General features: G+C 41.8%; 1 protein-coding gene across 1 annotated transcript in view; it reads right to left on the bottom strand.

Annotated features, from left to right (window-relative positions):
* The window catches only part of TOP1 (topoisomerase (DNA) I), an 84719-nt gene extending 58310 nt beyond the window's left edge, over positions 1–26409 (bottom strand). The window contains exons 1-2 of the mRNA XM_018057867.1: positions 26129–26409; positions 25773–25797 (exon numbers count right to left, since the gene is read on the bottom strand). Coding sequence (XP_017913356.1) covers positions 25773–25797; positions 26129–26161 — 58 coding nt within the window. The 5' untranslated portion in view covers positions 26162–26409. The remainder of the gene's footprint in view (positions 1–25772; positions 25798–26128) is intronic.

Below are 26850 nucleotides of genomic sequence, written 5' to 3'. Positions count from 1 at the left end.
ATAAAACAAGACTGGCATGAGGTTGATATTAATAGTTATTGAAGAGGCAGATAAGACACATGGGAGTTCGTTGTTATTACCCTATTTAAATAGGCTTGAAACTTCAGAATAAAAAGTTAAACACCTATTTTTAAGCTTTGTCCCTTCCAATCCCCCATTTTTTTCTTACTATATAAGGGTACGGCAAGGAGAAGACTAGCCTAGTCCAAGAGAGGATTTGTATTAAGGAGCAGTAAGAGATAAAGCTTGATAAAATTAACCTAAGAGTCAGGGTGTCCTATTCTCAGGATGACAAGGAGCCACTTCAAGCAGAAAAGGAACAAAATGAAAGCCATACTTAAGGAAGATTAATTGAAGGGCAGTGTGGGTAGAAGGTAAAAGTAAGAGCAAAATAACTAGCTAGTGTTTTTGAAGCAATCTAGAAAAAAGTGATAGCAAAGAGACTAAGAAAAAAATGTAAAAACATGTTGAAAAAAATGGAAGTAGAATCCAGTTCTAGGAACTCATGGGATGTGTGATCAATAAACGCAGAAGAGTCAAAGAAGATTCAAAGACTCTAGGTCAAGGCGGCTAGAACAAGGTGCCTTAGAAGAAGACACAGGAAATCTGTGCAGGACAAAAATGAGGAAAACAAAAAGACTGAAGAAATGATGAAACTAACTCAAGTCCTGTTGTATTTAAGGTAACAGTGGGACATTTAAAAATAGTGGACAGAAGAGAAGTCAGTAAATAGAAACTGAAGCCAATAAGAGCACAATGATGTATGTACCCCACGGCGAAAATGTTTGCAGACAGCATACTAATGGATTTGAAGATTACTTTTAGTACATACTCTTTCCCTTAACTGGAGTTCATCTAAGAATAGATATTATTAAAAATGTTTTGTAGAAAGGATCTTGCCACTTAATGCACCTGTTAAATGCAACAAGAATTGTGTTGATTTTGACTAACAGATTAGAAATGAAAGGCACAAGCCATTGCATATTCAGTTCAGTTCAGTTCAGTCACTCAGTCGTGTCTGACTCTTTGCAACCCCATGAATCGCAGCATGCCAGGCATCCCTGTTCATCACCATCTCCCGGAGTTCACTCAGGCTCACGTCCATCGAGTCCGTGATGCCATCCAGCCATCTCATCATTGCATATTAAATCATTAGAAAACCTCATTCACCCTCCTGATAACAAATGTTTCAAATCCTAGAATTCAAATATATAAATAAGATGAAGACACAGGAGGAAGACCACTGAAATCCTTGAGAAGACAGAAGACATTAACAACTAATTCCTTTCACTCTAACTTAAGGATAGATATGTAAATGAATAAAGCTAGAGAACAGGAATCAACATCTTTTGTTACAGTTATCTAAGGTGTTCCTAAGGTCAACAATGTTCTGTGGTTAAGTGAAGTGAAGTGGCTCAGTCGTGACCGACTCTTTGCGACCCCATAGACGGTAGCCTACCAGGCTCCTCCCTCCATGGGATTCTCCAGGAAGAGGACTGGAGTGGGTTGCCATTTCCTTCTCCAGGTGATCTAAAGAGACTTCCAAATGACAAAAGAGGTTAAGTATCTGTGTCTTCCCCAGTTGCAAGAACAGTTGTTAGATATCACTACAAACTTCCAGATGTGTAAGATGGATTCAGAAAAGGCAGAGGAACCAGAGATCAAATTCCCAACATCCGCTGGATCACTGAAAAAGCAAGAATGTTCCAGAAAAACATCTACTTCCGCTTTATTGACTATGCCAAAGCCTCTGACTGTGTGGATCACAATGAACTGTGGAAAATTCTTAAAGAGATGGGAATACCAGACCCCCTGACCTGCCTCCTGAGAAATCTGTATGCAGGTCAGGAAGCAACAGATAGAACTGGACATGGAACAACAGACTGGTTCCAAATCAGGAAAGGAGTATGTCAAGGCTGTATATTGTCACCCTGCTTATTTAACTTACATGCAGAGTACATCATGCAAAATACTGGGCTGGATGAAGCACAAATGGAATCAAGATTGCTGGGAGAAATATCAATAACCTCAGATATGCAGATGACACCACCCATATGGCAGACAGTGAAGAAGAACTAAAGAGCCTCTTGATGAAAGTGAAAGAGGAGAGTGAAACAGTTGGCTTAAAACTCAATATTCAGAAAACTAAGATCATGGCATCTGGTCCCATCACTTCATAGGAAATAGATGGGGAAACAATGGAAACAGTGATAGACTGTTTTTTGGGGGGGCTCCAAAATCACTGCAGATGGTGACTGCAGCCGTGAAATTAAAAGACACTTATTCCTTGGAAGAAAAGTCATGACCAACCTAGAGAGCATATTAGAAAGCAGAGTTTGCCAACAAAGGTCCGTCTAGTCAAAGCTATGGTTCTCCCAGTAGTCATGTATCATGTGAGAGTTGGACTATAAAGAAAGCTGAGCACCGAAGAATTGCTGCTTTTGAACTGCGGTGTTGGAGGAGATTGTTGAGAGTCCCTTGGACATCAAGGAGAGCCAACCAATTCATCCTAAAGGAAATCAGCCCTGAATATTCACTGGAAGGACTTATGCTGAAGCTGAAACTCCAATACTTTGGCTACCTGATGTGAAGAATTGACTCATTGGAAAAGACCCTGATGTTGGGAAAGACTGAAGGCGGGAGGAGAAGGGGATGACAGAGGATGAGATGGTTGGATGGCATCACCAACTCAATGGACATGAGTTTTAGTCGTCTCCAGGAGTTGGTGATGGACAGGGAAGCCTGGCGTGCTGCAGTCCATGGGGTTGCAAAGAGTCAGACACGACTGAGTGACTGAATTGAACTGAACTGATCACTACAGAATGACTTGATGGATAATGTGCAAAATCAAACAGCAAAAAACCAACAACCTTGTACTACTAGATTTAGAATTAGACTCAGCATTAATTCAGTTTACAACCATTTTAAATGTGTTCTTAAATCCAAAGCATCCTCCTCTAGACTCATCAAGACACTCTGGCCCTCAAGGGGTTTACAATCCAAGAAGATAATCCAGATAGGAACCCAACACAGCCAACAGTAAACAAGAGAAAAGGGGCACTACTACCTGCTAGAGTACTCAAACTGTCTCATTCGATTTTCTTACTACTCTTATAATAAGAAAATATTCCCATTTCACACAAGACCAATAGTATCTCTTTCTAAGGGTACATTCCGCACAAAGTAGTATGTTTATGTATTATCTCCAGTTTTCACAACTCTGAGCAGTATTGATTTTACCAAATCTAATACACATTTTTGCTTAACATCTCTGAAGAAGTGCATATAGTTCATATAACCCCCATAGAGGGGGAATCTGGTAATATTCAGCAGAACTAAATTATTAATACATACTAACTTTTGACCCTGGGCTTCCCAGGTGGTAAAGTGGTAAAGAACCTGCCTCCCAGTACAGGAGACATAAAAGATGTGGGTTTAATCCCTGGGTGAGAAAGATCCTCTGGAGGAGGATGGCAACCCACTCCATCCAATATTCTTGCCTGGAGAATGCCATGGACAGAGGAGCCTGGCGGGCTACAGTCCTGTATAGGATCACAAAGAGTCAGACATGCCTGAAGTGACTTAGCATGCACACATACATCTTTTGACCCAGCAAGCCATATCTGGGAATGTAGCCTGAAGATACAATTTGAAGGTAGAAAATTTATGCTGGTCTATGTATATATGAAGGCAGAGCAAATTAGGTCAGTAGAGAAGAAATTTTTAATTTTAGACTTGCTGGAATGGATTAAAATTCCTTTCCTTCCTCCCCAAATCTCAAATGTCGAACGACCTTAAAGCAACAGTGTTTATACTGCATCATGATGTTCCTACATTTAAAAAGGTAATAGACATTTTCCTAAATGTCTGTACATGAGACATGTGCCATTACCTCTGGCTCTTACACGATGGCAGAATTTTCAAGTTTTCTGCCCTGCTGTTATTTCTCAGAAAGAGTAGTGGCAGTACGATTATGGGTATTTTGAAAAATAGTATTGAGAGTAAAAATAATGAATCTGGGTTACCTGCCTCCTTTGTTTCCAAGTGAAAAGTTATATACTGAGGAGAAACAATTCCACTAGAGAACAGAAATAAAAAGCTTAGGATCCAAGAGGGCAGAGAAGTATTTAACATAGACTTTCTGGAGGAGGAAGGACTTCCCAGGTTGCTCAGTGTTAAAGACCTGCCTGCTGAAGCAGGAGGTGCGGGTTCAACCCCTGGGTCAGGAAGATCCCCTGGGGAAGGAAACGGCAACCCACTCTAGCATTCTTGCCTAGAAAATTCCACAGACAAAGAAGCCTGGTGGGTAAAGTCCATGGGGTGGCAATGAGTTGAACACAACTAAGCAACTAAGCACACACAGAGGAGGCAGTGTTTGAGCTAAGTCTTACTAAAGGCTAAGAGGGAGTTAGCATGGTTGAGGACAGACAAAGGGCATTCTTGGCAGATGAGCCATGAAAGCAGACAACCTATTATTGTCATTATTATTATTGTTGTTGTTGAAAAACTGATCTCATGTTTGAGCAAAACTAAGTGAGATATACTTCCTGCCAGCTAGGAAACGCTAGAGTTGATTCTTATCCGTATATATAAGAATTAAAATCCCAGAGTTATATTTAATTTGTCTAAAGCCATGTGTCCCAAAAGCAGTTTCTTAAAAAAGATACAGAAACACTCCTACTGCTTGTAGCTTTACAGTCCTAATCCTCTGTTTACAAAATACCTAGGAATAAGAAACTTCAGTATCAAACAAATCCAGCAAAATTTGATACAACTGTTTTAAAGTACCTGAAAGGTGGCCTAATCCTAGGGTAACAGTGAAACTGCAGGTTTGGAAACCAGGTACAGAACCAGCCCCAAGTAGCTAGAACAGCATCCAATGAGGTGTAAGATGAAGAGTTCACTCCTCACAGGGAAACCAGACACATATACAAATTACATGAAAAAGGAAGCCAAGCCAATAAAACACCTTGTTAAATATGTTCAAGAATGGGAATTCCCCAGCAGTCCAGTGGTTAGGACTTCACACTTCCCCTGCCAAGGACCTGAGTTTGATCCCTGGTCAGGAAACTAAGATCTCACAAGTCACTCAGCACGGCCAAAAAAAAAAGTTCAAGAACAATGCTGTTAGAACAAAAGCTCACGGTTAAACCCTAATGACAATCAGAGACATCACAGACAAGCACAGCATGTTGGAAGCAATCCCTGAAGGAAGCAGACTGTTTCAGCAGAGTGGAGAAGATCTGATTCAAATCCTTGTTCTACTGGTGACTGTATAACCTTGGGGGAAAGTCACTTAACTACGGGGTCTGTAAGAATACAGCATAAGTCAATGAGAAAGAGCTTCAAATATGTTCATTGACTTGAGACCTGTGATCTTGGTAAATTTACCTCTTTTATAGATGAAGAAACTGAGATGTAGAAAATTTAAGTGACCTTAAATAATTTTATTTCAAATTAAATCAAATTCTTTATATATGGTTGTGACTTCCCTGGATGTCCAATGGTTAAGAACCTGTGCTTTCACTGCAGGGGTGCAGGTTCAATCCCTGGTCAGGGAACTAAGATTTCACATGCTGCATATAAATTAATTAATTAATTTTAAAAATTCTTTGTGTGTGATTTCACTTCTCCACCATTCTTCTAAATGATCAGGGTAATCAGATCAGGGCAGGAGAGAGACTCCTTTGCTTCCTTATAAACAAAAGCAGAGGTTTCTCTGGTACAGAGAAGGATTCATTGCCATGTTTTGAGGCAGACCTCTTTACATGGACTTTTGACAAAGGGTTTGAGACTTAAAGCAGTAAATGTATAATATGATGGGTTCTTCCTTCAAATATAGTCGTGTGGAGAGGACGGGAGGGGGGAATGCTTATTCAACCAAAAGATGTCTTCCCCAAAGAAGCCCTGAAACAACAGTCAACCTTTGCTCAACTCTAACACAAAAATAGTCAGTGCATTAAGAAAATAGACAGTGGAACGATCTGGGTGAAAATACTTGGTGAAAAAATTAATTTTCTAAAGGAGATATTTATCATATGCTCATTTATTAAGCCACTTCTATTGGGATAAGTCTTTGCACCTTCTTCCTCCTTGACCTTCAAATCCATGGATACCACTTTCTCAGAAGCTGGAGTTCAAACAAAATCTCTATTCTACACAAACTCTACATCTAGTACATTCTAACATTTTAAGACTGTTTTTGCTTAGGACAGATAACAAGCTGGTTTCAATGATAAAGACTGACATCCGGAGTGTGGTCAGTATCAGGGGTGTGTGAGAATCTCCTCAGCAACTTAATGCAAAACTAAAAGGAGTCAGGAAGGCTGAAAGTCTGTCACTGAAGAGGGGATGGGTTGAGGGGTAAAAGAATTCTACCCTTCCCTCTCCCCAACACAGCTGTCTAAATTCAGACTTGACCAATGTTGATGCAGCTTCAGTCCAGGAAACCTAGTCTGTGATCCACCTTAATGGGTGGCTGATTTCAATTTATAGTCCATGGAGGAGTCTTTATTACTGTTTTTTGAAAACTTTTAATTTTATATTGGATGTAGCTGATTAACAATGTTGTGATAATTTCAAGTGGACAGCAAAGGGACTCAGCCATACAAATACATGTACCTTATCAATATTTTATACTGACTCTCACTGAGAACATTTCCAAAATTCCAGTGCAGAGTTAATAGCCTTTCAAAGTATGTAGGATGGAGGCTGGTCTGGCTAAAAATTCAAAGAGCTCCAGATTTAAGAGAAAAATGTCAGGAGGATTCAGCTCTAAAGAAAATCCTTCAAAACTCAAGAATGAGAGAAGGGACTAGTAACATTTTCAACTTTTAAAGTCTAAATTATCAGTTGTTCTCCCCAGATGTATACTGTATATAACAAGACCTTCTGTCATGAACAGACTTGTTCATTATTGAAACTAATGGGGTTTCATTAGGGACCTTGTACTCTTAAGCTAATAACACAAATAAAAAAACACCAGCTGAGAAGACAGCAGATGGAAAAAGTTTTTCTTCTTCTCTCCTTTACGAAACTGGAGTTTACAATATTCATCCATTCAAATATTTACTGAGTACCAACTCTGTGTCAGGCGTTGTTTTAGGTGTGGCAGTATAGCAGGAAACAGTGCCAAGTCTCTGGTCTCCCCTGAAGCTCCATAAAAAGCATCATAACCACCCCAACCCTTCCCAACAGCAGCAGCAGCTGTTAAGTAACTCTGAAAACGGGAAGTTGGAGGGGGGAGGTCTCCACAGTTGCCCAAGTTTTCCTTGGATACACCCCCATGATGTTCCACCATCAGACTTTAATTCTGCAACTGGAAAAGACCTTCATAAGAAGTTATGAAGGGACCTGCCCCAGTGGTCCAGGCTCCCAATTCAGGGGGCCTAAGTTTGATTCCTGGTTAGGAACTAGATGTCACATGCTGCAACTAAAAAGGTTCTGCATGCCACAACTAAGACCTGAGGCAAACTGCTGTTGTCATCCAACTCTGCGAACCCACGGACTGCAACACACCAGGCTTCCCTGTTCTTCACTTATCTCCCGGAGTTAGCTCAAACTTATGTCCATTGAGTTGGTGACGCCACCCATCCAACAAATTATAAAAAACAGAAAATTATGGACGCCAAGTCAAAGAAAGGGTCAGACAATCAGATGAAGTTGCCAAGTATTTTGCAAAGTGCTTAAGTTTTTGTCCTCAATATTCAATACTTCACAAAAGTCCATCACCAGAAACTTGGTAGTCCATTGCATTAAAAGACTGAGTCTTTTAATTATAGCATTTCCCATTTGTTTTTATCAGTTCTGCAACACAATTTCAAATTTTAAAAATGGATCATTTTCTCAAATGTCTACATCATCTAGAAGAAATGCCAGAAACTAACTTAAAAACACTTAAGTGAACCTATCTTGGTTCTGGAACATCAGCAACCCTTAAGATTAGTGTTCAGCTGTTGTTTCATGTCCTTGCCACGGAAGACACAACATGAAGCAGCCAACAGGTTTGCTTTAGGCTTCAATCTCATACAAAAAAAAAGGGTTAAGGTTACAGGATGTTTTTCCTTCCAGTTCACTTCCGCATTTAAAGTGGACTCCTTTTATGCTTTTACAACACTACAATTACCTTAATCTGTCTTTTCAGCCCCTTCCTGTCTCTGTACCCTATTTTAACTTGTTTTATAACCTCCTCTCCCATCCTACTCCTATTATGCTCCTTCAAGTTCATCTTCCTCTCTTCCTCTGGCTCCCACTCCCAGGGACCAATTAATTGATTACATTAAAAATAAAACATGAGTACCATCTTTCTAGATTCCATATGCACGCATTAATATACAATACCTATCTTTTTCTTTCTGACTTACTTCACTCTGTATATCAGGCTCCAGGTTCATCCACCTCATTAAGACTGACTCAAATGTGTTTTTTTTTAATAGCTGAGTAATACGCCATTGTATATATGTACCACAATTTCTGTAGCTGTTCATCTATCGATGAATATGGTTCCTCCATGTCCCAGCTATTGTGAAAAAGTGCTGCAAGGTGAACACTGGGGTACATGCGTCTCTCGATTATGGTTTTCTCATGGTGTATGCCCAGCACTGGGACTGTTGGGTCACACAGTCATTCTAGCTTTTTAAGCAATCTCCACACTGCTCTCCATAGCGGCAGGGCAGCAACGGAGATGCAGACAGAGAACAGACTTGCGGACACGGCGGGGGAAGGAGCGGGTGGGACGAACAGAGAGAACAGCGTGGAAACATAACACTACCATATGAGAGACAGGAAGTGGGAATTTGCTGTGTGACGCGAGGAGCTCAACCCAGTGCTCTGTGACAACCTAGAAGGGTGGGAGTAGGGAGGGAGCTGGAAGGCGGGTTCAGGAGGGAGGGGACACATGTGTATACCTGAGGCCGATTCATGTTGATATATGGCAGAAACCAACACACTACTGTAAAGGAATTATCTTCCAATTAAAAAAAAAAAAACATGCAATGTCATGACGGGGTCCTAGGTAACACTTATTTCTCTGCTCTGGTCTCAAAGTTTCTAATCTGTAAAATAACTTCTACTGATCTCTTACACTTCCAGTCCTAATAATTTTATGACCTTTAAAATTTGTTTTGGTTTAAAGAGATTAGGATATTAAAAAATATATATATAAATGCTTGAGAGCAGTAGTTCTCAAACTTTCTTGTTTATGAGACCTGGGAATAAGATCATCCTCAGATACATCTATTTTAACACAAGGTCTCTAGGTAACTATAATCTAGAAACATATTTTGAAAAACCCTGCGCTGTCGTTTCTTGGTCCTTTGAACAACGATTCATACCAAACACCAGCCACCTACAATAATGGACAGGCTACTGATTTTCAGTTTCTATTTTAATTAGATCTCTCTGTTCCTTTAAAGGGCAGGCACAAGGTGCTGAGTCAGTTGCTGGGGATTTTTTTTTAAATTTACAGCTGAGACTATTGAGTCTCTACAATTGAGGAAGAGAGAGATTTTCACCTGCTACTTTCCTAGCCCCTGCCCTGAGAGGAAGAAGGAAGAGCTACCTAAGGGATGACACAGCTACTGTAACTTAGACAAGGAGTAGGGTAGCAAGACGCTTTAGAAATTTTGTTGTTTGGACATCAGGGCAGAGTCATGCTTACAGATAGGTAACTCAAGTCCTACCACTGGGACTCAGTTGTGAAGATGAATGACTACAAAAAAATGACTTAAAGCAGCCACAGATTATATGTAAATGAGTGAGCATGACTACATTCCAATAAAACGTTATTTATGGACACTGGAATTTGCATTTCATATAATTTTTCTGTGTCATGAAATAGTAAATAATATTCTTTTTCTAAATTGAAGTATAACTGATGTAATATTATATTAGCTTTAGGTGTATGTAATAAATTTTCCCCAACTAGTTAAGACAAATATAAAAGCCATTCATAGTTCATGGGTCATACAACAGAAGGCACAGCTTGCAGAACTCTGCAGCTACTTAACAGGGACTAGTAACTATCCCCAATGCCCAAGTAGAGACAGTGCTGTTGTTCTGAAGTTCTGTGTGTAAGTGAATAGAATCCTCCAAGCTTTACCTAAGGCTTTTTCCTAAATGATATCCATGCTCAACCTGGCTCCCACTTCTTTCCTCCTTTCAAACAGCCCATGAATGGCTATTATTCAACTTGATTTAAAAGTGGTTAAAATTGACTTGCTCTTGCAAACCTAGACAAAGTTAGTCACAAAAAGGAAAACTCTTAAAGAGGAGGCCAAGACTTAGCCCACTGCTAATTCTGCTTCTTAAGCAGCAAGCTAGCTAAATTTGTTATTTATTCCCCTTGAAGTGAGAACAACATCACACTTGTTTACACACTCCTAACCACCTCCAGTAAGATTCCTTAGTAAATAGGCAGACTTCAGAGAGCCTTCTTAAAATAAGGGGGTGGTAAATCCCTGGTTAACAAAAAAGATCCTTTTCCTTGAGTACTCGGATAAACAGAGGTTTTACTGATTTCTGGGAGTAACTGGTTCCAAGCACAAGCTGAACTGCTAAAAAATAAATTATCCAGGGGTCTTTGCTGCACAAGTAGGCAAGCTTTCTTTAATAGGAAAAGGATTATACATTAAAGTGCAACAGAGCCTTCTAGTCAATGAAACTAGCTTGGTAAGGCTCCACTGTAAATGAAGGTAAGTGCTCTAAAAAATGCATTTCCTTGGCCTGGTACCACATGTACCATTACAACCCAGAATTCCTAGGAGGCAACTGAGTCACCCAGGCTCCCCCTTACCTTGTTTTGTGTTACATTTAAGAACTCAAGCAGTAGCACCAGACAGGTTTTGATGAGCCTCCCAGTTGTGTCGCTTACTAACTATACAGCCTTGAGCCTCAGTTTCTTCAAAAGTAAAGTGTTCAAAACTCAACTATTTATTTCATACCAATCCCATTTCATCATCCTACACCAAAAATAACATCATAATTGAAGCTAAAGGTGAAGGAAATTGGATCTGTCCCTGGTCTTTAAGCAGTTTACTCAAGTTATTTCCTAAGACCTCACATGTTTACTATATGGCAGTGGTCAAGCCTACAAAATCCCACTTTGTTCCATCAGGCTAAGGCTGTCTGGCTAATGATGGGCCTACTTATAAGTAAGTCAACACTCACTCGCCATGTTCACTGTGAGCATGCAAATAACAGCAGACCCTAAGAGGGGTGTAGAAGTTGTTCTGATCTGCTTTTACTATAAGCAACACATGGGGTGAGTTAACATCTTGGGTGCTATTTGCTTGCCTGGACAATCTTAGATTCTCTACCACTTACAGTCAGATATTTACTTATTACTGACTACAACTGAACAAATATGAATTAACTTCTTGGTATTCAATTCAGTTCAGTTGCTCAGTCGTTTCCGACTCTTTGTGACCCCATGAACCACAGCATGCGAGGCCTCCCTGTCCATCATCAACTCCCAGAGTCCACCCAAACCCATGTCCATCGAGTCGATGATTCCATCCAACCATCTCATCCTCTGTCGTCCCCTTCTCCTTCTGCCCTCAATCTTTCCCAGCATCAGGGTCTTTTCCAATGAGTCAGCTCTTCGCATCAGGTGGCCAAAGTACTGGAGTTTCAGCTTCAACATCTTGGAGTTTCAGCTTCAACATCTTGGTATTGCAACATGCTAAAAACTTGCAATTTAAAATGACGTTGTAAGCTGAAACTAACCATTTTAAAGTACAGTGATCCATAAAGATATATGTAAACATAAGTTGGGCTTATACTTTGGGCAACACTTTGGCCACCTGATGTGAACAACTGACTCATTTGGAAAAGACCCTGATGCTAGGAAACACTGAAGGCAGGAGAAGGGCACAACAGAGGATGAGATGGTTGGATGGCATCACTGACTCGATGGACATGAGTTTGAGCAAGCTCCGCGAGTTGATGGACGGGGAAGCCTGGCGTGCTGCAGTCCATGGGGTCGCAGAATTGGACACGACTGAGCAACTGAACTAAGTTGGGCTTCCCTGATGGCTCAGCAGGTAAAGACCCACCTGAAATTCAGGACATGCAGGAGACTTGCATTCAATAACTGGATTGAGAAGATCTCTTAGAGAAGGAAATGGCAATCCACTCCAGTATTCTTGCCTGGAAAAATCCCATGGACAGCAGAGCCTGGCGGGCCACAGTCCATGGGGCTGCAAAGAGTCAAACATGACTGTGCACACGTGCAAATGAAGTTAATCTGTTTTGTCAGCTACAAAACAGACATGACTTATCTCACAGGGTTGCTGAGATAAAATGAAAATTTATTCAGTCCAAAGCACCTTAAATGTTCATCTCTGTGTAGCACTAAAAGGGTCAAGTAAAATGGAAAGCTGTCTGACCTTTACAACTGCTCTGGTAAACTCTACTTACCAGTCATAAATACCCTTAGCATGTCACCCAGGATAAGACATACAGAAGGAAGTTCATTATTCAAACTCATAACACAAATTCATACCTGTTTTGGATTTTAAAGTTCCAAGAGCCCCAACCTCCCATATTCCAAGCAAAATCTAAATTCAAATCTCTTTACTCTTACCTAAATTTTATCTAGAGTTGTGCTGTCCTGCATGAAGCCACTAGTCACACGTAGCTACATTTAAATAAAATTTGAAAATTAAGTTCTTCGGCCACATGAGCCACATTTCAAAGGCTCAACAGCTTCATATGGCCAGCAGCTACCATGTGGAAGAGCACAGATTGAGAATAATTTCCATCATGAGAGAAAATTCTACTAGACAGTGCTAACTGAAAATCCTGAATCCAGGTCAACACCTTCCTTTCACTAGTAAAGAACATGAGGTACCATGCTGTGTGATTTGCTCATCACAGCTGACAAAACCAGGACTGAGACTTCCTTTGTCCTGACTCCTTACCTAGCACTCTCCTCTCCACCAGAGACTCCTCTGCTGGAGCCCTGTGGGGGGCCTTGGCCCTACATAGCAAGACACTATGCTATGTAGTTCCTTAAGGTCAGCAGAAGTTTACCTGGCTAAACTCCCACCTCAAAAGCAGGGCACTTCTGTAGAGCTCCTGGAGAATCAGAATCTCAGTGAGGGTCACCCAGAGGGCATTTCAATTGAGGTATTTGTCCACTAAGGCATCAGTCAAATCAGTGATTTTAAATTTCAGGAGAATGGCAAGGAAGTCCCATTTTACTAACTTGTCTTTGTTCTCTAAATACAAGACAAAGTGGTAATTTTTACCTTTGCCTCCAAAGGTAATTCGGAGAAGGCAATGGCACCCTACTCCAGTACTCTTGCCTGGAAAATCCCATGGACAGAGGAGCCTGGTAGGCTGCAGTCCATGGGGTCACTAAGAGTCGGACACGACTGAGCGACTTCACTTTCACGCATTGGAGAAGGAAATGGCAACCCACTCCAGTGTTCTTGCCTGGAGAAACCCAGGGATGGGGTCGCACAGAGCTGGACACGACTGAAGTGACTTAGCAGCAGCAGCAGCTAAAGGTAATTAACCAGTACAAGATCCTCAGGATGGTGATTCCCATCTCACACTCTTCAGTAGTGAGCAACATTTCCACAAGGGCATCTCTGTAGTGAAAATGCTTCTTTCCCAGGGGGCAGAGCTTAAAAAGAAAAAAGGACTTGTCTAACCTGAAAATGTACCTTCTTGGGCCAGCTCAATTAGGACAGGCCCATTCCTGCAGCTTGTCCTCCTTTGCTTCTAGTAAGTAGGCCCTGAACACCTGGGAAGTAGTGAAAGTGACTCTAAACCTCCTATGCTACACTGGCCCACCAGCTCAGCCTAAGCTGCCTTGTTTCCAAAGGGTGTGGGCCTCTAATAGCCCCAAGTCCACACCTTGCCTGACCACAAAGGTATCCAGTAGTCACACATCCTATTACTAATTCAAACGAGGGGCCTTTTTGTCTAGAATATCACTACTGACTGTGCTTGAAATGCATTGTCAAAGTGTAAGCCTGAATATGTATATGCTCTTTAGAAGCCTTCCTGGTGCTAAGTAATTGGCTCCTTTTTTGGTCCCATTATGAATTACTCCAAATTCCTAGGTATATGAAAGTACAAAAATTGAGTAAGTATTAAGGTTCAGCTATGGGCGTTGTGAAAAAACAATGAACACTGTTTAAGAGGCTGAATTACTACGAAACTAATTATAGGCTTCATATGAATCAGAGTTGTCATCTGCTCAAGGTCACCCAACTACTGACAGTTGAAACCAAGTTTATCTAACTCCAAAGTCTGTATTTCACTGGTAAGGACGTGGACTTCGTCAACTGTCTTTCATTCCTTCTTAAAATGTGAGGCACAATGGGAGGAGGTGAACTTCAAATCTTACTCTATTCCATCAATTCTAAAACCTCAGTGTGTATCAATCACCTGGCTAACTTGTAAAACCTAGATGGTTGAGCCCTGGCTCCCGGGGTTTGAGACAGTAAGTCTGGATGAGGCCCAAGAATTTACATTTCCAGCAAATTCTCAGACAATGCTGCTGCTGCTGATCAAGAAACTGCACTTTAAGAACGAGTGCTCTATTCAAATCCTGCTACTTCAATCAGTGCCATCAGTAACTAAAGACCCCTAGTTTAATCCGAAGATAGTGAACTCCACAGGTTAGATCCCCAGCATTCCACTGAACTATTCTCCACTTAACCTTCTAAAGCCTGCCTTAACCATCCTAGGAATGTTAGTCTGAAAACCACCCCTCCCTCTTTGAGCGCCCCCTTAGTCACCCAATCTTAAAAGATGACATCAGGATCAAATAGTGGCTAGTTAACTATGGAAGCAGGAGGATCAGAAGTTTGATGAGACACATAGTTAAACAGCTGCAAAGTCAGTTAACTATCTCTGCTATTTATTTAAATGCTTGTTGAAAGGTAGAAGATATTTAGAGTGGGGATAAGTAACAAGCTTTTATAAACAGATTTGAACACACTGTTCTGGTCCCTTTTTAAATATTCTATAAATTTAACAGCTGGACCAATGGAGTAGTACCTTAATCAAATGAAACAAAGGAGACCTTAGCTAAATAAAACAGATCAGTTTCTCCAAAGGTGATTTATGGGTTACCTGTATTAAAATCATTTTGAACTGTTAAAAGGTATATTAAAAATGCAGGTTTCTCAGTAGCACCACAACAGAATCAATTTCAAGGCAAAGGACCAGGATTCTGTAGTTTCACTAAGCACTCCAGGTGATTCTTATGCAAATCAGCTTGAGAACAATGAAAAAAGTGTAAAGCTCTCAGTGTTCCTCAGGTGATCATCAACTAGTTGGTGAAGGAGGAGAGAGGGAGGATCCCATTTCACAACTAAACATCTGTCAGAACCATCTGTATTGACCATATAAAATGAGACAGTGCTCTTGCCCACTTCCTAGTAAGTAATGGGCAAACCATGTAAATTTCTCCAGCCTATGTCTATTCCTCCAGAATGAAAAACTGGAAGAGAACAATAAAGGGCTCAGTGAAAGCCAGAGAAAAGTGGTTACTTGTGGCTTGGGTTTAAGTGTTGACTGCAGGCAGATTTCACTGGAAAGGAAACTGAGTATTAAGGCTATGTCTTCAACACTGAAACAGGCTCTGAGATGTTTCTAACCCCCAAGGAGTTTACAATACTTAATGCTTTCCTAAAAACAGGTAGGAAAATGGAGATGGAATACCAAATTCTAGCTTTCCCAGGTGGCACAGTAGTAAAGAATCCACCTGCCAATGCAGGAAATGGATGCCCTGGAGAAAGAAATGACAACCCACTCCAATATTCCTGCCTGGAAATTCCATGAACAGAGGAGCCTGGTGGGCCACAGTCCATGGGGTAGTGACTGAGCGTGCACAGACACCAAATTCTAAAGACTAAAGAGGTATTCCTGGGTAAAAAGGAACATTTTAACAGAACAAAACATGATTACAGACTTGTGGGAGAAGAACACACACACACTGAACTTTTTTCCGGGAAATATGGTTGCTGCAGAAGGCCTTTAACAAAAAAATAAAGTTTTCAATAATTACACTGAGCAAATTTTTTTAAACTTTACTATTTATTTCGTGTCTTAGGTCAGGCAGTGCGCAGCCTGCATTCCCAACCAGGGATCGAACCAGAGGCCCCTGCATTAGAAGTTCAGAGTCTTAACCCACTGGACCACCAGGGAAGTCCATGAGCAAAATTATCTTTGTTTTTGTACAACAACACCTAAAGGCGTGCATAGTTACACATGTGCAATCAGTATGGATTCTGTTTGATAGTCCTCTAGTCTTTTTTATGCACTCACTCACTGTTTTCAATCACTTATAAACATATTTCATCATATTGTACTTTAAACTATTCCCCTAAGAACTTGAGCTCAACACAAACTACCTGACATCTCAATTCCAGGAGTTAGCTCCAGTCCTAAATAAACTCTTTAACATTTTCCAGACTATCCAAGGAAAATTTTTAGCCTCTTGTTCACCCAACCAAAATCTCTTTCCCCATAGAGAAAACAAGCACATTTCTGCTAATAGACAACTTCCCTGACATTCTGAGATTAGGAGGATGCTAACATCTGTAAAAGATTATAAAGTTCTGTGGAAGTGCTGATTTTTATATCACACTGTACTTAAGGGAAGGTGATTTGATTTTTAGGTGGAAAGAGTTAATTAATTACAGTCAAACCATCACCTGCAAGGAGATCAAACCAATCAATCCTAAAGGAAATCACTCCAAAATATTCATTGGAAGGACTGATGCTGAAGCTCCAATGGCCACCTGATGCAAAGAACTGACTCCCAGATGCTGGGAAAGATTGAAGGCAGGAGGAGAAGGGGACAACAGAGGATGAGATGGGATGGCATCAGCGACTCGATGGACATGCGTTTGAGCAAGCTCTGGGAGTTGATGATGGACAGGGAAGCCTGGCATGCTTCGGTCCATGGGGTCGCAAAGAGTCATACATGACTGAGCGACTGAACTGAAACCATCACCAGCTGAATCTCTGATGAGGCCACCCTATCTGTCCTGGACTTCTGTACGCTAAGGGAGTTAACTGGGAGACCTTTCCTTTCAGAGCTGGGGTGTGTGGCCTTAGAGAGCTTTCAGTTTCAAAGTGAAGTGTAACAAGCCAGCAGATAAAGACTAGACAACTTGGGCTTCTCCTCCCTTTTTTTGTTTTCTTTCCTGGTTAACTAAAACTGAAAATTTTGATGTTAAATAGCAAGAACTACTGTTGCTGCATCTATTCCTGCAAAAGCACACTGATTGTAAGAATAAGGCAAAGTAAATCTAACCTTTAGTCTCAATCATTTTTCTAGTGTTCAAATCACCATACGTAACACTACTATGTACTTTGAACCTTCTCTAAGGAGTTTAATAGCTTTTGTGTGTTGCCCATGACATTTCATGGACTAACAAGGAGTAACAATAATAATGTCGCAGAGGTAAAGAATCCGCCTGCCAATGCAGGTAGACACAAGGGAAGTGGATTTGATCCTTGGGTCAGGAAGAGCCCCTGGAAGAAGAAATGGCAACTCATCCCAGTTTCCCAGGACTTTAAGTACCAAGTCTAACCTCTAAGATTTCAGTTCTCCAAATTTAAGAAGATGGTGATTTCACAGCCTTTATTTCAGGCAATGCAGCTCAAGGATTTAAACTATTTCAGGCAAATATATGATTAGCCATTGTCATATGAATCTCCAGCACGGAATGTGACTGTTTCCAGTCACTGTGGCAAATCTACCTGTTCAGGGAAATCCGAAAACTAATCTTCTAAAATTTATGCAAAACAGGTGTCTGATAAAAAAATATAACGGAAAAGTCACAAAACTTAAAACTAGTTTATTTTTCTATCCCAGGTGAGAAAGGTAAAATGAGTTTATAGGTATCCTAAAATTTTTTTTTCTGGAACAGTTACAAGTTTGGACACGTTTGGAAATCTAAGGTCCTAATTTCCCATTTTTTTTGTTAGGGAGAGGGAAAAAAAAAAAATCTCCTAGGATTGGAAATAAATGGAGACATCACTCTTTTTCACTGACAATGAAGCATTAGTTGCCAGAAAGCACCTTCCATGCCCACTTACCCTGGTACAACAGGAGCCTTTGTACTGAGGCCCAATGAAAAATATGGAATCCCAACAGAGGAAGTAAGTATACAGACGTACAATTTACTAACTTCAAAGTATTTCTTCTGAGAACTCTATGGGTTTGTCTAGTTCATCTGTATTTAGTCACTACAGGTATTTACTTTCTAAATGTTTGAATAAATGAATATGGAAAATTAAAATTTCTATTTGTAATTAAATACAAAACTTTTAGTTTCAGATCTCTAAATACTGCCCCATCCCAATGGGAAAGAGGTGAAAGTTATTCGCTGGTGAAGATTCTTAAACTGTAATTTATCTTATGAGAAACAAAGTGGTCTGCACAGTCATAAAGCCACGGCAAGTCAGTACTCTCCTGAGTCCTACCCATCTCAGATTCACAGCAACACGATCATATTCAAGGTGCCCAAGTGACTCTTCTCTTGGGTAAAACCTCACAATACCCAAATTTAAAGAAAGTGAAGACGTTCCCTTTGTTCGGAAGACTACTCAAGCAATCTTTGAAAAGGTGCTTCGGTGTTTTTTGTTTTTAAGGACTGTCAAGGAACTCAAAATTCTGTTGTAAGTTTTTACGTTTCCTAAAGAGAACCTCACATGCTATTTAATAGACCCAGTTTACAGGAAAAGGACTAAGACTCCGAGATTAACTTGTTCAAAGACCACACTATTGAGCAGAAGTGCAAGAGCTCAAACTGAAATGTCCTTCCCACTATATTAACGGCTACCTGATTTGGCCAGGGGCGGGGGCGGGGGGGGGGACCCTCCTGACCCAAGACTATTCAAATTCTGAATCAGAGAAAAACTATATAAAAGAAAGAGGTGAAAGCTCTGAAGACTTTTAAACCCAATCCTATCTTTGACGTGCTGACATACTGAGGGCAACAGAGCCATGCAGTATTATATTCACTTTCTCACTGGTTTTTTTCTTTTTTCCTATGTACTTTAAGAACCACACATTCCTGAGACGTTTACCTTTATAAGACTTTATCTCTGAGACTCTTTAAAATTAGACACTATGCTATAATTTTGATCCTACAAATTTATTTTCTCTGGCCTATCTTTAACTGAACATTAATTTTGAAGTCTGCTCCTGTTGTGACAGTTCCCTGACAATCTTTCTGATCCATGGTATAAGATCTCTTAGTCTAAACCTAGATATGGATACACCAACTTTTATTTTACAGGGATTGGTTAATAGTCAGAAGAGAGTCGCATACACCACGCAGTTTGGTTAGGTAAAGACTCTACCAACTCTAGTCGTATGCTACTTACTGTTCACTGTGCAAATGTCAAAAGATTTAAAATGTTAACAGAGAATATCAGTGAAGGAAGGAAAGAGCCACCAACTCACTACTTCAAACCTAACATTCAAAATAAAGCTCCATCTCAGAGCAGATGATGTTTGATCAAAGTTTAAACTTTAAAATGTGGGCACAGAGACACCATCATACACTCATCTAAATCTCAGAAGTCTGTGAAGCATAGAAATACCATCCTTGTTTATAGATGAGAAAACAGGGGACAGTGGGGCAAGTTTCATAGTAAGAACAGGGACTTATCTAGACTTTTCTGATTTCTATTCCAACTTTCTATTTTACCACAGCTGTTCAAGGGCATAGTATTTCCCCACAGGCTCCCTCTTCATCACCTACACCCCTACTTCAGTAGCAATCTGATTCCAGTCTTAATACCATAGCATCTCTTGAAGATGTAAGAGGTCTAAGCTATCTCTACCAGCATATAATTAAGGTCAGGCTATGATACCTCATTAGAAGCTTACCAACTACCACCTGACTGAGATTTCTGGAATCTGGGCCAACGCAGTATGCTAACAAAAAGGGGAGACAAGAAGGTGTAAAAAGAAAAGAAAATTTCCTTTTTTGGTCTCTGGTTCTCCCACAAACAAGTACTATTTTCACTAAATTCAGACTTAATGAATACAAAAAAGTGTCTACCAAACTCTCAAAATTAGTTCCCTTCCTACCACTTACCTTCTGCTGCCCTCAGCTGACTGCAAAGAAATAACGGGGCTACCTTACAGGAGCTGGGTAAAGCTGGTCAATGAGATTCCCTAACCCACTGATCTTGAAATCTGCTAGATCAGTTTTCTGCCCGACCAGCATTTCGCCTACAAAGCTTTATAAATCTGAGCAGTCACATCTGGGAGCAAGCTTAAAATCTGACTTTTACTAACTGGCAAAAGGGTATATTTCAGTGTATTCTAATGTAGGAATAACCTTAAAAACTTTTTGTTTGTTTGTTTTGGTAAACTCCAAATAGCCAAGAATATCTCCTCCAAGGAAGGTTCCTGGCCTCTATCTTTCCTAGGCTGTGCTGAGAAAAATACAAGAAAATGTCATCATGCCCAGGGATCTATTAAACTTGTTCTCAACAGCAAAGACAAATCCTCAATTATGCTGATTGCTTAAACACCTTTCGTTGAGGCTTATCTAGTGTCTCAGGAATGCTAATGAACTGAGTCCTTTGGTTCCTTAAATCCACAGAAACGTTAATTTCAAAGGATCAGAGAGGAATTTTAACAGACTGGGAGAGATGCACCTCTACCCAAATCTATTGGGGAGGGCAAAAGGGAGTTGTAAATGAAAATATTTACCATACGTTTCAGAAAAATTCTCAAGAACATCCAGAAAGGTAAAGTTGGCAGGGAGATAACTGAGTGGATCTAAAAATATGACAACAAATTCAAAACGAGTTATCTACCAAAAAGAAATTTAAAACTTACATTACCAATCTTTAACTAAAACTTAGAACATAAATGACAGATAAAGACACAATCCAAAAGTTGATAAAAGGTGGTCTTGCTTGATGATACTACAATCTATGTACCCTAGACATACACTTGAGTCACTTCTCTCCCAGTGTAAAAAATATTTAGAATTTTTTTTGAACATACAAAATAAGTATCATTTTAAATAATATCTACATGCTACTAAATCATTACAGCAAACTACTAGTCATTTCCCACAACACTACCAAAATACCATTAATATCTAACAGATACTCCACTATAAGCTTCTTCCCACCTAATAAAACCAAGGCTACACCCACTGTCACCATACCACTCCCTCATCTTTATCCCCCTGCATGGTACCCAGGCCCTATGCTATCAACACAGAGCACACTGCACACTGCCCCCACCTAGATAGGCAGGTTGTAAGGGGAGGGCAAAGGTTGGCAAAATGTTATTCTTCCATACCGATGGCCTCTATTTTAGATTTCCTACTTTAGCTACTGGCCTGAAGCCATGGGGATGGAAAGCTGCTACACAAACTTCAATTTACAAGGCATGGAAATATTAAAGACTTCTTTCAACTATTACTACTCAAAGCTTAAACACAATCTAAAAGCTTCTTTTAAACACAATATCTCATTCACTTCTAAAGGACGAGATTAGGAAGTTCTCTCATCCCAAACTTTTTACCTTAAGAAGCCAAATTCTCCACTTCTTGCCCAAATGCCCTCATTTTGCAAAGGTAATGATTTCAGAAATAATTAAGGGGCAGTCAGATCATCTTAACTATGAGATACAAAAATGTTAAGTGAACTGACTCTCTTCCCTATCCAAACACAATGAATGGACCATATTCTACCTTTCTTTCAAAGACAGTTTTTTACTTCAGGATCCCACATCAAATACTCATTTCAAGCATTTCCACTGCCTCATTCGAAAGTAAATAATTACAGTCGAATCTACTTCTCCAAGTGAACCAAAACTTTATTGGAGTTCAACATAGTTTCATATGGAAAAGATGCAATCCCTCACAAAACACCTCCGAAGAAATAACTCAGGATTTGAAGAAAATCAGTATTCGGCGCTGAGGATGGCAGAAGTTGCTAAAGATCCGTAACAGAACATATGCACTCACAGCCAACTACTAACAGGCACAACTACAGTATGCCTGAAAGAAATACATCCAGAAAGCACAACAGAATCATTTCCCATACGATTAGCAACAACAGATAACTGCTACTATCATTAACAAAAAACACAAACATATTTAAGACTTAAAAGTCAGACTTTTTTTGCACCACTCCTTCACACACGTGGAAAACAAACAAAAAACCCCAAAGGCCTAATTTTAAATAAGCTTTAAGACATGTTAAGGATCTCTGGCATTTGTATAAATGATTACTAACTCACTGAGATCCAGAATAAACTAATGGATTTCTCTTCAAATTCTCACAATTTCCCATTCTTACGCTGATGTTAAAAGACCCAGATTCGATTCTGTTTTGCTACTATTGGTTAAAATGAGATTCTAGAACAGATCCTGAATTCCTATCTTCCATTTTACTTATCCAATGGTGGCTCAGTTGGTAAAGAATCTGCCTGCAACGCAGGAGAACCGAATTCGATCTCTGGGTCTGGAAGAGCCCCTGGAAAGGGAATGGCAACGCACTCCAGTATTCTTGCCTGGAGAATTAGATGGACAGAGGAGTCTGGTGGGCTACAGCCCAAGGGGTCGCAAAGAGTCGGACACGAATGAGCAACTAACACACACACACTTACCAAAAACAAGTACATGGGCAAAAACTTCAAGCCCTTGAAATGGCAAAAGAACACTGACCCCCAACCTGATGTTACCATTATCAACTCTAAAGACAGTTTAGCAGTCTGCTTAGTACTGTAGTAATGACTCAGCCCCACTTCAACTAGTGCTACCAGCACTTAGAAAGGAAGTCTTTTCTCTTAGACAAAAAGTCTTTTCTTTCATGGTTTCTGCTCCCCAAACTCACAGCAATACTTTAAACATAAATGTAAGTATGTTTCAATAAGAGATTTATTCCCAGCAGTATAGGCCAGAATGTTCTAAATTCTACACAATAGCAACAGTTTCAACTATTGTAAAGAATGAACTCCAAAGGCAAAAAATCCTTTAAATCTTAGAGGATGAGGGCAGGCAAATGAGGGATTTTTGTTTCAACGTATGAAATTGGCACAGTCAATCTGTAAGATGGGTTAGGTCCACTTAAAATCATGCTTAAGCAAACTCTTAATACAAAAATCAGTAACAACTTCTCTGAGCATAATTAAACATTGATTTTTAAAAACTGTCTTCCATATTTACATAAATCAATCACTAGTTACCAGTGTATTACTTAACAAGCACACAGCTACTAATACCACATCTTCTAGACAATATTTACAAAGATAATCTCTGTCAGACTCTCAGTGCGGTGGGGAAGCAGTTACAGTGCTTCTTCTCATGAAGGAGCAGGCTGATAAAAAGTAAGCAAACTATCAACTCTTTCCCTCTCGCATTTTTCAGCTCTGTACGAAAGTAGAGATGTGCAGCTTTTAATTTTTTCATGCTAGAATCATATACAGACAGCTAAGCTTGTGAGCTCTGTAGTGCCCAACTCACTTCCCTTGGGAAAGTCAATAAATAGATCTAAGTCTCAGTTTCCTCTTCTCTGGAAATAGAGATAATAGCACCTAATTCGTAAGGGTTATTCCAAGGAAGAAATTAAACTAGATGATCCAATGGGAAGAACTGATGAGACTCATGCCTGCCTGGCAGACAGTAAACATTGAATAAATATTTAGCAATTATTGCTGTTACAAGTGAAAAAACACATTCTAAAAGTTTGGTCTCTACAAAAATGGCAAAAATCTACCCAGCCTACAATCATTCACAAATTCAGTAGTTCCCTGGTATAACCACACTACACTTTGTTTTACTACTGGATACTACTGGATAGATTACTCAGCCCAGTCTGAGTCAAAAAGAACACTTCTCATGTATTAAGAGCCTACTTTCCTCCAAGAGAGGTCAAAAGGACTTCTTCTATCCTCACCTGCCACATCCTTTCTCTGCTCCTACATCCCAAAGAAACCTGTCTCACACTGTGGCTTTCTGAACTGCAGGAGCCTCACCTCCCTATTTTAAAACTAAAATAAGGTTGGCTAAACACAGTTAAGAAATACCCTAAGCCCTGACACTCAGCACCTAGTCTTGCACAACACCAAGCTCAGAAGCTCCCTCCTCTGAGAAATCTCCCCACCCCCAGACAAAGTTAAATTCCCTAGTCACTCCCGCAGCATTTGGGGTACAGGTTTGCCCGAGCACCTACCTTATAATTAACTAATTCTGTCTCCCCAAACAGACTGAAGGCAGGAGCAGCACTGTGGGAGCCGAGGGGTTCAGCTCCAGCACTAAACATAGTGCTTTAGCACATACTAGGTGCTCAAGAAATGCTACACTTTACCTAGATTCTCTCCTTGCAGATTACATCTCTTGCTAGATGCCCCACTTGGAAATCTGAACATAAGGTTGCTCTCTGTAGAGTAGGCTAACACCATGGACTTCTGATTACAACATCAGAAAAGCTAGTCAGCTTCTCCCATTGGAGAGGTTCCCGGAACCCAAATTCAACTGAGCAGGATTATGTACCATCAGAATCAGTGGGAATTCCCAGCACAGAAGTTACCTTTTCCTTCAGCAGGACTGCTGAAAAGCTCACAGGGTGAGCTTTTTAGTGGGGGATCTTCACAGGGTAACTCAAGTGGAAATACTCAAAGAATAAATGCCTCGATTTGGCTGAAAAGGGTTCAAAAACATAAAGATCTGGCAAAAGTCAGTTAGCTCTCAATTCCTGAAAAACAGCCACTTCTGAAAAAGAATGAACAGGAAGCAGGGGTGGGTACTGGCCACTCTTTGTTTCAATAAATAAAATCTTTTTTTTTTCCTGCCCCACAGCCCACAAGAAATGGCTAACACATCAGGCCAGATGAGATGTTCAACAACCTCTCCTCTTGACAACTACACTAAACTACATTTTTTAAAAAACACTGCCTTAGGAACCTCAGCCCCACTGAAAAGTTCTGGTCAGTAATACTTTAATTTAAAAAAAAAAAAAAAGGAAATCAATATGCCTGAGCCCAACATTGACAATGGATGGCCCATAGAGGACTTGCAAACTTTCTGAAGGGAGGTACCACTACCTTTGCAAAGAACACAACTTGGGGAAAGCAACCTCAAAATACGAAGCACTCCACAAGGAGGGCTTTAGTTTTAGAGCCCTATTTCCTACCATAAACATCTTACTCTGGAAGGGGGAAAGAAAAAAAAAAACAAAAAAACGAACAGTTGCCGAAGGGCAGCTTTCATTCTGGAAGCAGAAAAGGAAACAAACAAGAGAAGCAGTAAGCAGGACAACCCCCCAAATAAAGTTCTCTTTGGGCAAAAATAGTAACAATTCAGGCTCGCACCCTTCCCTCTGGTGAAGTCTGTGATTTATACGGCTTTGCTCCGCAGAAAGCTCTTTCTGGGCAGCTCAAGGAAGGAGCCGAGGGAGGGAGAGAAAGACACACAGGCACAGAAAGGAGAGGAGAGAGAAAAAGAAAATGGCGCAGAGACTAAGTCCCGACTGTCGACAAGGCGACTTTCCCGGGAGGAATCCGGGCCCGGAAAGGCTGCCCGAGGCCCGGCGGCGGGCGACGCGGGGTCTCCGTAGCCCCCTCTTGGGATGGCCGCGATCTGGGGGGTCTGGGGTCCCCGGAAAAGGGGTCCAGAGGCGGCCCGAGGGGAACAATGGGGCCGGTGAGCGAGGAGCCGGGACTTAGTCTCTGGGACGCCATGTCTGTCCTCTACCCGGCTCGGGCCGGGCGCGGGGCCGGCGGCCGCGGAGTCGGGGGTCGGAAAGGGGGGCGCACTCACCATTCAGTCGGAAATCCGCCTCGATCTGGGGAGAGAAAAGGAGGGACCATGAAACAACAGGCACATTCACCCCGCGGACGGCGGGCAAGCGCGCGCGGCCGGGAGCCGGGCCCACCCTGCGCCCCCCGGGAAGAGGGAGGCCCCCGGGAACGGCCTGAAGGGCCAGCCAGCATCCCCAAACTGTAAGTTGGCGGCTTCCGCCCAGGTCCTGGGGAGCCGACGTCCGCCGGCTGGCCGCCCCTGGCCAGGGGCTCTGGCCTGTCAAAGCAGCCGGGCCGAGACCGGGGCCTCTGAGTCGGGGGTCGTGGAGGGCCGAGGCACGGCCGGGGGCCCGGGCGGGCCTGGCAAGGCCGTACCTGGGAATCGTTGTGGAGATGGTCCCCACTCATGTCGGCCGGAGAGGCGAGGGGCGCCGAGAAGACGCAGACGGTCGCGGCCGGCCTGTGCGGGCGGACAGGAGACACCCGGAGGCTCCGGGAGGCGCGGGGAAAAGATGGTGGGGCGGGCTTAAGACTACCGGAACCGCTGAGGCGGCGACAGCGGCGGCGAGGCTGACTGACTGCCGGGCGGGCGGCGAGAGCAGACCCCAGCAGTTGTGTAACAGCCTAAGTTCGCATTTCGGCTCACGGCGCCTGCGCGGCCGCTTTTAAAAGCGACGTCGCTGACGTCAGAGACTCGCGGAAGGAGGCCGACGGTGGCGGGGCCCGCCCCCTCGCGCTTCCTCAGGGGGGACCCGGCTTTGCATCGCAAGCCCCGCCCCTTTAGCCCTCGCGCGCCTCTGCGATTTGCATAAGGAACTGACTCCTCCCACGGCCGCCCACCCAGAGCAACCTTCTCTTCCTCTCCCAGCGCCTTTTCTCGGAACCCAGATCCCTCCCCTGGGCAGTGCGCAGGCGCAGCCGGGACACCGCCTCCCGGTCTGGGCCGGCAGCTCGGCCACGTGGTGGGCCTTTAAAGGCCGCCGCGGGACAGCGTCAGACCCCAGCCAAGCTGGTATCCCAGACGCTTCTCCACCTTCCGGCAGCTGCAAATACCTTGGCAGCCGGGGTCCCCAAGTTCTCACCAGCTATCCTTCGCT

This window comes from Capra hircus, chromosome 13 (assembly GCF_001704415.2).
Source record: "Capra hircus breed San Clemente chromosome 13, ASM170441v1, whole genome shotgun sequence".
Taxonomy (NCBI): domain Eukaryota; kingdom Metazoa; phylum Chordata; class Mammalia; order Artiodactyla; family Bovidae; genus Capra; species Capra hircus.
This window is presented reverse-complemented; position numbering and strand designations above follow the sequence as displayed.